At 49.1% G+C, this 11500-nt stretch overlaps 2 protein-coding genes across 2 annotated transcripts; one reads left to right on the top strand and one right to left on the bottom strand.

The window, feature by feature from the left end:
• Positions 1–1931: 1931 nt before the first annotated feature.
• Positions 1932–3778, bottom strand: LOC123498232. Its single transcript, XM_045245394.1, has 4 exons — positions 3482–3778; positions 3092–3438; positions 2661–2942; positions 1932–2571 (listed from the first exon to the last, which is right to left on the bottom strand). The coding sequence occupies exons 1-4, from the start codon at positions 3776–3778 to the stop codon at positions 1932–1934; spliced, it is 1566 nt and encodes a 521-aa protein (XP_045101329.1).
• A 1836-nt stretch (positions 3779–5614) lies between these two features.
• Positions 5615–7272, top strand: LOC123498231. Its single transcript, XM_045245393.1, has 2 exons — positions 5615–5857; positions 5990–7272. The coding sequence occupies exon 2, from the start codon at positions 6043–6045 to the stop codon at positions 7270–7272; it is 1230 nt and encodes a 409-aa protein (XP_045101328.1). The 5' UTR covers positions 5615–5857; positions 5990–6042.
• Positions 7273–11500: the final 4228 nt, after the last annotated feature.

The raw sequence follows: 11500 nt of genomic DNA, 5'->3' as shown, positions 1-11500 counted from the left end.
GTTGTTTGTTTATTCTGTTGTAGAGTGTGATGTTTAGTGGTAGGATGTTGGACTCCTCATGAAGAGATGAAGAGGTCCGGAAATCGAACCACTTCGTTCCAAGTGCGAAACGAACTGCTCGGTTCTGGACCTTTTGTAGTTTTAGAAGATTGGAAGGGGCTGAGAGAGACAAGGCAAGAGGGCAGTATGTTATTAGAGGAAGGATAAAAGCTTTATAAAGGTGAAGTTTCAGCTTAGAAGTACTGTCGCGAAAACGTTCCAAGTTGCTCAGGGCCCCTGAGGCAATGGCGACTTTTTGATCTACATGGATATTAAATCTAAGGTGTTTGTCGATGGTGAGGCCAAGGACAGTGTTGACTTTGCTTATTGGGATGGGTACAGGGTTTGGAAAGTTTTTATAAAGTGAAATTTGGCGGGGCTGTTTGGATTTGTTGTTAAAGTAGGTAACCTTAGATTTTTCAGGATGGGAGTGGATGCGCCATTCTAGCTCCCATAAGCTTGTGGTTGTTAACTCTTCTTGAATTTTGTCAGTCAGGCGATCTAACGTCCTGGGGCGTGCCAATTGTGTTACATCGTCTGCATATTGAATTGTTAAGGAATCATTGTGGGTGGGATGGGGTAGGTCGGCGGTATACATGTTGTAGAGGGTGGGAGAGAGTACGGAGCCTTGTGGGACTCCGGCCTGGGGGGAGAAATAAGCGGAGAAGACGCCCTGGTGTCTGATTCTAGTTTCTCGCTCGTCCAAGAAACTGCACAGGATTTTTTGGGTTAGAGGGGGCAGATCAAAGTTGTTGCAAATTTTGTATTTCAATCCTGTGCGCCAGACTTTTTTCACGTCTTTTGTCACTAGTGCAGATTTATAAAAGGACGAGTTTCCATCTAAATATGTGATGATACTATTAAGGGCGTCTTCGGTTGAAGCATTACTACGAAAGCCGAATTGCTGGGGACCCAGCATTTCGTTGCTTTCGAGGTATGATCTTAACCTTTGATTAATTAACTGCTCGAAAGATTTACCGAGTATTTCCAGCAAGCTTATGGGGCGATAATTTTCAGGGAGATGTAAATTTTTGCCGGGCTTCGGGATGAGTGTTATGTTTGAAATTTTGAATGGTTTTGGGAAGTACCCGGAGGAAAGGGAGGCGTTGAAAATTTTTGTGAGACTGGTTATAATTTCTGGGGGAAGATTTTTGATCATTGGCCAGGTTATACCTGTTGGGCCGGGTGCTCGTTTTGGGGTGTGCCTGAGCATCTTGGAGACATCCTCCTCCTCAAAGGGTGTTGTGAGATAGTGGTCCCATGGGCGGCGCCTGCTTATATCTAGGTAAACATATCGTACCACTCTTGGGTAAATACAAACTCCTACACTCTCCCCCCAATTACACTGGATGGTGTAATGATACAAATGAAAAAATAATATACACTGTGGGTAGCAAATGAAAAGTAACCATAATACATGTCCTGGAGTGACAGTGAGTTAAACTAAACAGGAGAGTTCAAGACATAATCATCAAGGTGCCTTGGTGCTCGCTGGGTGCGACGAGGCCGTGGTGTGGTGACGCGCACAGGTGTATGGGACGTAGTCAAATCATCCGACAGCTGTGGTTCACCGATGAGAGGACGAAGATGACGTCTATTCCGTATGGACGCTCTCCCACTACCGTCGAGTCGTAGAAGATACTGGCGGGGTGCAGACAGCTCGAGCACGGTTCCCACCCGATACCACCGCCCGCTGGATGGGTTTTGGATGCGTGCTCGCTGCCCGGGCCTTAAGGGTGTCAGGCTGTGGGCGTGCTGGTCGTGCCGTATGGATGAGTTGACTGACGTGTCGATCATGGCACGTTCCCGATCGCGCAGTGTTCTGCCCCACTGCTCATTGATGAAGTAGCGGGAGCTCTCCACGGGTATGGCGTCTCGCAGCTGTCTGCCTGTCAGCAGCTGCGCTGGGGATGCGTCGAGGCCGTGCAGGGTGTGTTCAGGTACTGGAGGATCGCCCTGGCAATGCTATCGGTGTCTAAGGAGCCCCCGCGAGTTGTGTTGCCTCTTAGCAGCCTCTTGGCCGACTTCACAGCTGCTTTTGCACGCCCATTAGATTGGGCGTAGTGGGATGATGAGATTCGTAGGGTGACGCGCCAGTCCTCGAAGAACCTTCTTGACTCGTGGCTAGTGAGGTTGGTGCCCCCGTCACATGAGAGCTCTTCAGGGATGCCGAAGCGTGTGAACCACCGCCGGAACAACGTGATGAGGCGGGAGCTGGTGGCTTCCCCAGACAGGTGTTCCACTTCTAGCCAGCCTGTCAGCCGGTCGGCGTAGGCGATGTACACATTGCCTTGTAGCTGAAACAGGTCGGCCACGGCTTGTTGAAACGGGAACTGGGGTGGTGGGGTGGGCAGGAGCGGCTCGGCTGGCTGAGAGGGCGTGTGCATCTCGCACACCTGGCACTGGCGTCGTTTTGCTCCACTTCTGCGTCGATGCCGGGCCAGTATACAGACTGCCTGGCTCTGCGAAGCATTGAGTCTCTGCCTTGATGACCGGCGTGGAGATTGGCGAGCACGGTGCGTCTGAGGGCGGCTGGGATGACGAGGCGGGGGAATCTCTCATCGCTGGTATATAGAACAATGCTGCCTTGACACGACAAGTGCCGCCGCATTCTGAAGTACGGGCGTAGCGCGGCCGGCTCGGCGTCCTTCCGCTCACCCCAACCATCATTGGCCACGCACTCATGGAGGAGCCGATATTCCTCATCTCTGACTGCCTCCTCCTCCACATGACGTAGGTCTACCACATGACCCACATCGTCCGTAGAGGCGTCTGCTGCCGCGGCGACCATGACAGCGCACACTGCTTCATCGTCAGCCTCGTCTGAGTCCTCTGGTGCGCTTGCTAATGCTGGGTAGCGCGAGAGAGCGTCCGCGGCGCAGTTGCTTTTCCCCCTTGATGTACTTGACCCGGAAGTTATACATCAGGGTCCTTTCTTTGATGTTGAGGATGCGGGGGTTGTGAATGTCCTTCAGCTCCTTGTCACCGAAGATTTTGGTGAGCGCCTTATGATCGGTGATGAAGGTTAGGTTTTTTGCAGCCTAAGAGGAACAGGCGGGCCTTCTTGAGACACCAGGCTATCGCGAGTGCCTCGCCCTCCAGTGTGCTGTAGTTCTTTTCTGCCGCGGTCAGGTGCCGGCTGCCGCAGAGGACGAGCTTCCATCCGTTGGGACAACACATCGGTGCCTCCAGGGACACGCATTGGCAGTACTGCTGCGACACGACGAATCCTATGCCTTGCCGGCTGTAGTCAGTTAGGACGGCCGTGGGGCGTGAGGTATCATAGAACTTGAGGCCTTCTGCTGCTAGCTTTTTGATGGTGTCCTTCGCTGACGTGAAGATGGCGTTGAGTGTTTCGTCCCAATAGACTGTTCTGCCGGCTGGCTTCTTCAGGAGCTCCTGAAGGGCTCCATGATGGGGGCAACTGCTAAGAAGGAGCCACCTGGTTCACCAGGCCAAACCACGACCTGATATCCGTCAGTGATGGGCTTGCAGGCATCGTGAAGTCTGCGATGCTCTTGATGAGGTCGTGACTGGGCTGGTAGTCTTCCCAGCCGAGTACATACCCGGCGAACGTGACGTTCCTCTTGCAGAAGCTGAACTTATCAGGCCTCAGCGTCACCCCGTTGTCGTGGCATTTCTGTAGAAACCCATACGTATGCCAGAAGGCTTCCGCCACACTTTCATCGTGCAGAAGCGTGTCGTCAACACATTTGATTTTCCTGGGCACGTCGCTCATGACGTCGTCGAGGCGCTTCGTGAAGGCGTCCTGCGCTGCGCAGTGCCCCATGGGAGTCCTGCGGTAGCGGAATCGTCCCCAGGGGTGATAAACGTTGTTAACTTGCGGCTTGCACTGTCCAGGGGTATCTGGTGGTACCCGGAGTACGCGTCAGCGACGGTCTTGAATGTGTGCTTGGGCACGCTGGAGATGAGGTCAAAGGGAGTCCTGGTGTGGTGAGTCTCGCGCAGGCAAGCTTGGTTGAGCTTCTGGAAATCCACGGTTCTGCGTGGCTTCCCGTTTTTCTTCGGCACCACCACCATGCGCGCACACCACTCGGTCGGCTCTCCAGCTGGCACTTCCTCTATGATGCCTCTGGCGATGTCGTCGTCGAGCTGGCGCCGTACCTCGTCGTAGAAGTGGTGCGGGACTGTGGCGGGTACGTGCACCGCGTGGGGGCGTGCGCCGGGGCGGAGGTGGATGTGGTGTGGTGGGCTACGCATTTCTGGTAGAGGTGTGCGCTCTGTTGCGAATACCGTGCGTCCAAACTCCTCCAGGAGCCATTTCTCTAGACGCCCACGTTCTCTTCCACCAACTCGCAGGGCGGTGACAATGGGTGGGCCGAGGTCTTGGGCGCAGGGCTTGTCAGCGCGCTGATTCTGGCTGCGGGCGAGGAAAATCTTGCGGCACCAACTGAAGGGCTCTGCAAGCTCCGAGTGACAAGTACAGCCGCTGCACCCTTCAGCTATGTATACGCACTCGGACGTGGTGATGGGCCCCACTGACACCTCGCACGTGAGGCTTCCCAGAAGCTTCACCCCTCCACCGGCGACGTGGCGGACTGTCCTGGGTGAGACGTAAAGTTGCCCTGGGGGGATACCAAGACACTCCAGCAGGGGCCGGCCAGTGATGCACACCTGAGCCCCTGTGTAGGCTACCGCCGTGGTGCAGCACTCCGCCTGCGGCCAGGGGCAGACGATGCGCACTGAGAGGTCTGCCGTCGCCTCCACGCCCCCCACAATCACTGCGTTGGAGGTAGCGGGGCCCCTGCCTGGTGTGAGGGCGCGGCACCCTTTACGCGCCAGAAGTGCCCACTTGTCATTGCCGCCCACAATTGCGGCAGCTGTGGCGGCGCGGCGCTCCGCCAGGGCGGGGGCCACGTTCCCTGTGGCCCGCTGCCCTGCCACCTTGTCTGCGGCCTCTATGATCTCGCACTGGTTCACCACATCACTTTCGGACGTCAGGCGAGGGAAGCACCGTAACACCTCAGCTTTCATGTTGCGATCACTGAGCCCCACGACTACTTTTCTGCTCATGATATACTTGGTCAGCAAACTATCACATTCTGGGCAGCGAAAATTGCACTCGGCTGCCAGGGCGCGGCACCTCGACACGTACACATCGACACCATCTCCCGGTTCCTGGGAGTACTGAAAGAGGTCGGACCATGCACCTACCTCGCACCGCTGCCCCACCACCACACTTCTGACCACCTCTATCGCTGCACTGGTTGAGAGCTGCCGGAAGTCCTGCTTGTCGAAGCGTGCGTCGATACGCTGCTGGAGACTGCCGTCGCACAGGAGACGCACGTATGGGGCGGCGAGAGGCGGGAACCACCCGCAGATCAGGCCGTAGTCTTCCACGCTAACGGCCCATGCCTCGAACGCTGCCGGTGACATGCCTTGAGTTGCCGTCCCAGGACCCGACGGGGGAGCCGGCGGACGATGTGATGGTGAAGCTGCTTGTGCGCCAGGTGACCGTGTTGATGCAGATGGGGCGAGGGGTGTGCTGAAGGGCCCAGGCCTGGGAGCTGTGTTTACTTCAGCAACCCATCGCCATTGCTGGAGAGGCTACACATGAGATACGCAAAGATCAAGGTACCGGCAGTGACGCTTTGTTCTTGGTACAGGCAAGACGTGTTTGTCTTGCAGCTGCAGTTTGCCATTTTGGGATTGGTTATCCGTTATCTGTTTTTCAGAGCGGGTTGGCACTTATTTAATACCTTACTTTATTACCCCGTGATCCCGTTGGAGCGGGAAGAGTGCCTGGTGTTCCTTTCCTGTTATCCATTTGGAGCGGGAGGACACGGTGTGGACCAAGGTGAGGTTATGCACCCTTGTTACCTGTTATCCAAACTTGGAGCAGGTTGTCATTTATTCATTGACTATTGTTATTTACTTGTGGTCTTGTGGGTGTTGTATTGTGCCTGTGTTTTTTCCCGTTATCTCTCAGGAGCGGGACATGTGACAGAAGTGTGCCGTTGTGAAGGTGTTTGGTACATCAGTATGTCTTCCTCGGGTGGTTCTACACCTCCAAGAAGCGGTTCCTCACATTCTCGTGGAAGCCGACTCTATTCGTCCACTAGGCATAAGACGAGGAAGAATATTCAACGGTCTGGGGCCTCTGCTGGTGAGGATGCCGTTGCAAGTGATCGTGTGTCTAAGATGGACGCCCGACCACCAGTTAGCCAGTCTGGAGAAGTTAGCAATACTTCTTTATCCAAGATTTTGGAGGCTTTGGCTGTACTTCAAGAGGATGTGAATAAACTTAAGAGTGACAGAGGTGACAGTGCAAGTGTTGGTAAGGGGCCAGCACAGGACTTAGGTGGTACTCATGAATTTTCTGCCTCCCATCCCCCTTCTACCTCTGGTGAATTTTCTGGGTTTAGGTCAAAAGAAGTGAGTGCTGAAGAAGGTGAGATTGAAGATGAGGTTCCTTCTGGCAGTATTCTGTTACAAGCAGCTAAGGCCTATGTGCCCGTGGATGACTGTTCTGAAGCTATTGAAGAACCGATTGCTGCAATGGTGAATCACTGGTTTTCTCATGGTTTGAAAGATGAAGACCATAAGGAGATTTTGGCAGATGAGGTTTCTAAACGTCCTAGAAACTGTAAGGCACTTATTCCAGTCGAGTGCAACTCACAAGTGCTGGATGCCCTACCCACTGAGGCAAAGAAAGCTGATTTCAGACTAAAGGAAGTCGGCAAGGATATAACTAAGGCTGCCACTATCATTGTTAAATCACTTACTGTTCTGGACAAGTTTACTAATGAGGAGCACAATCAGGTTATTGGTCATGAGGTGGCTATGCTTAATGGGGCCTTGGGGTTGTTAGGGCATGCTAACTTTAAACTGAATATGAATAGACGGTATTTCCTCAAACGTGAGATAAACCAAAAGTATGCCCACTTATGCACTGATAAGACTCCTGTGACTGGCTTACTGTTTGGGGATGATCTTACTCAAGCTACCAAACAGATTGAGGAGGCTGAGAGGCTGAAAAACAAGTTTACCAACAAGAAGACTTCCCATTTTGGAGCTCCAGGTCTTGGGAAGATTAGTGGTGGCAAGCAACGTGGTTTCTTTGGGAAGCCAGCTTTCCGGGGTATGTTAACCCAGTTTAAACCGTACGGTTTACACAAACCTGCCACCAGAGGGGACAGCCGCCCTTCTTATCTCAGAGGAACTCCTCTTCAAAAACTCAAGGGGCCGGGGACACTACAATCCCGGCAGTAATTCAGGTAAGGCATGAATTTGAAGCGGGTCAGCTTCACAAGTTTATTGATGAGTGGTGCAAACTTACTAATGATCCTTTCATTTTGGACATTGTTAAACATTGCCATCTTGAGATCGATGAACAGAACATTACTCATTTATTTTCTGAGGAAGTGGAATACAGATTTAGTGATGAGGAGAAAGTTATTATGACTAATGAAATAAATAAATTGTTGAGCTTGAAGGTTATCAAGGAGACTCACAGACAGGTGTGCCAGATTATTTTGCCAGTTTTCTTGAGAGAGAAAAAAGAGGGTGGCTATAGGATGGTGCTTAATTTGAAGAAACTCAACAAATTCATGAATTACAACCATTTCAAAATGGAAAATTTTGAGCAGGCAATTAGGCTAATCAGTTCAGGTGCTTTCATGGCTTCTGTTGATCTGAAGCATGCTTATTATTCAGTCAAAATTGCAGAAGAGCAGCAAAATATCTTTGTTTTAAATGGGCAGGGAAGATATACCAATTCACTTGCCTTCCTAATGGTGTTTCTGCAGGCCCTCGTCTTTTCACTAAACTTTTGAAGCCAGTTTTTCTTTTTGAGATTAAAAGGCTACACCATTACTTCCTTTATAGATGATACTCTTATGTGTAGCAACTCAGTTGAGGATTGTGTTGCTTGTTTGAAGGATACTGTGGAGATTTTGCAAAATGTTGGGTTTTGTATTAATGTGGAAAAATCAGTTTTGGTGCCTACGAAACGCATAGAATATCTTGGTAACATCATCGATTCTGATGCCATGACTGTCACACTCCCTGCTCGTAGAGTGGAGAAGATTGTGGAAAGTTGTTCATCCTTGGCCAGTAGAAATAAGGCAAAGATCAGAGAAGTAGCTCGGGTAGTTGGCATGTTGGTGGCTGCCATTCCGGCCGTTGAATTAGGTAAGCTTCATTACAGAATTTTAGAAAGGGCCAAAATTGTTGCATTAAAGGTGGAAAAGGGTAACTTTGACAAAGTTATGACTATCTCAAAGGAAATGAAAATGGAGCTGAGTTGGTGGATCTCTGAAGTAGGGACACAAGTTAGGAAAATTATTCGGCCTGCTCCTTCTGTTGAAGTTTTACTGATGCCTCAGACTTAGGTTGGGGTGGTTGTGTATTAAAGCATTCCACCAATGGTAAATGGACATCAGAAGAAAGCTGCCTACACATTAATGCAAGGGAACTCAAGGCCATCTTGTTTACCCTTCAATCTTTTGCTTACTTGCTTAAAGGCTGCCATGTTAAAGTTATGTGTGATAATACCACAGCCATTGCTTATGTTAATGAGATGGGTGGAACTAAATCACTAGTGTGTAACTCTATCTGCATTGATATCTGGAATTGGTGTATTTCCAATGACATCTGGATTACTTGTGCACACATACCAGGAAAGAAGAATGTGTTGGCGGATACAGCCTCTCGTAATTTTAATGACAGACATGAATGGAAACTTAATCCAAAGATTTTTAAGGAGTTGTGTGTAGTTTTTGGAACTCCCTCCATTGACTTATTTGCTTCTCGCTTAAACAAGCAAATAGATTGTTTTTGCTCGTGGACACCTGATCCAGAAGCAGAGCATGTGGATGCGTTCACATTAAATTGGGCCAGTTTCGATCTGATTTACCTTTTCCCACCATTTTCTCTTATTACTAGGTGTCTACAGAAAATGAGGGAGGAGAGAGCAAAGGGGTGGATTGTTGTTCCAATGTGGACTTCCCAACCTTGGATGGGCCCTCTTCTGCAAATGTTGGTCAAGGCCCCCAGGCTCATCACTCAGAAAACGAATGTACTACGACATCCCTCATCAGCGGAAGAACATCCGATTATGACCCACACCCAATTGATGGCATGTCTTTTGTCAGGCAACAACTTAGAGGAGAGGTGTATCGTCAGAAGGTACAGAGATTATCATGGCATCGTGGAGACCAGGTACGATGCGACAATATAGACCACACATTAACAGATGGTCATCATTTTGTGATAGATGGAATATCAATCCCTCTACTCCCTCTGTAACTAATGTTTTGAATTTTCTTTCGGAGACATTTCATAGAGGGGTGGGGTATGAGTCTGTTAACACGGCAAGAGGTGCTCTCTCTGCTTTAGGAATTATGTTGGAAGGATGTAGAGGTGGGAATCATCCACTTATCAATAGGTTTATTCGTGGTGTGTTTAACTTGAGACCCTCTTGCCCTAGGTATGCTGAAACTTGGGATGTGCAGCCAGTATTGCAGAAGCTGAGGTCCATGGGCCCATTACCAGACCTGTCCTTGAAGTCTTTAACTTTGAAATTAGTGATGCTTATGGCATTGACTCAGGCTGCGAGAGTACAGACCTTACATTTATTATTGTATTCCAATGCTATTGTTGACAACAATTCTGTATTTCTTTTGTTAGGGGGCAACATTAAGCAGTGCCGTCCTAAGTTTAATGTTAGAATGCTTAAGTTTCATGCTTATTTACCTGATTCTAGAATTTGTGTTGTGAATACCTTGAAGGAATATCTTAACAGAACGGAGAATCTGAGAAAGGAATTTGGGAAGGATAATGGAAACTCCTCATCAGTTTGGTGAAGCCACATAAAAGTGTTTCCAAAGATACAGTGTCAAGGTGGATTAAGACTGTCCTTGCCGACTGTGGTATCAATACTAAGAAATTCACGGCTGGAAGTGTTCGACCAGCCTCTGCTTCCAAGGCCAAAGCCATGGACGTCCCAGTTCCCATTATCTTATCTAAGGCGGGTTGGACTCAGGAGACAACCTTTGCTAAACACTATAATAAGGAGATCACTCAGGTTTCAGATTCTTTTCAAGAGGCCATACTGGATTCTGTATTGTAATGTTAACAGGTTTCTCTATTCATTTGCGTTGGAACTCAATTGACTTATTTTGTTTTTTATACATGTACTATATGTTTTTTGTAAGGGCCATATCTGTGGAAGGAGGAGGATTTTTTCATACAATGAAGTTTGGATTCATATTTAGTTTGTTTAATTATCAATCACTCACTTGGAGAATGTTAAGTATTGTGTAGTTCTGAGAGTACACCCACATGGCTTCAAAATCTCATGTGTAGCCTCTCCAGCAATGGCGGTGGGTTGCTGAAGTAAAATTATAGAAGTACATGAGACTTACCATAGGTCAGTTGAAATGTGCTTCGGATTTTGCGAAGCAAGCCACCGCTGCTGGAGAGAGCTTTCACATGCCCTCCACTCCCACCCTTCGGAAAGATGGGCTTTTGAATTTGGGGTTTAGCTTTCCGACGGGCATTTTAGGGACCTTGTGGCATGTGGGTGGCTCTCAGTTCTTTAAAGTCTGCCAGTACCTTGATCTTTGCGTATCTCATGTGAAAGCTCTCTCCAGCAGCATTGGCTTGCTTCGCAAAATCCAAAGCACATTTCAACTGACCTATGGTAAGTCTCATGTACTTCTATAATTTTTGTGTGCCCTGCAGGACTGTGACACAGCTTACAGGGCACAGCAGCAGCCCCACTGACCTCCCAATAGTACCTATAACCCAGCCTGAGACGCATAGTAACAAGGTCATGGGCGGCACTCTTCCTGCCATAGGTGACACTGCTGGTGTGGGAGACATGTACATAATGGACTGAACTGGGACTGCCTTTCCCATAACAAGTGTCAAGGTTATGAGCAATGGTGCTGCAAACATGACGTTTAAGCTGACCCTTGATGTTATTATAAGTGTGTTCAACAGGACAGTCAGCAATGTCCTCAGTAAGGGAGTGACGGGCAAGAACATAAGCTTTTTCATTATGGGAAATGCCAACATGAGAAGGCACCCAGGTGAAATATACTCTGAGATTATCTCTCCAAGAGATCAATGACACCAAGACACTTGTTGATGAGATCACAATCAGCAGGGAAAGGAGACAACAATGAATATAAGGCACCCTGACTATCAACAAAAAAGTAAACATCTTTCCCCAAAGGAAGGACAATTTGTAAACCTTCTAGCATGGCATATAGTTCTGCCCTTGTAGAGGACAGGTTGTCAGGAAGCCTCTTGGACATCTCAGTGTCAGTGTATTCAGAGGGAGAGGTGTAGTTGCGGATGAACAGGCCATATCCAGATTTGCTGCCATCCACTGAACCATCACAGTAAACATGTACAGCCTGCACCCTTGAGTAGTTAGACAATTTATGCATAAAAAGATCTTTAAGTTCATGTAGGAACCAGTTATATTTAG

Source organism: Portunus trituberculatus, chromosome 47, assembly GCF_017591435.1.
Source record: "Portunus trituberculatus isolate SZX2019 chromosome 47, ASM1759143v1, whole genome shotgun sequence".
NCBI classification, from domain to species: Eukaryota; Metazoa; Arthropoda; class Malacostraca; order Decapoda; family Portunidae; genus Portunus; species Portunus trituberculatus.
The sequence above is the reverse complement of the archived record's forward strand: the minus strand, read 5'-3'. Positions and strand labels throughout refer to the sequence as shown.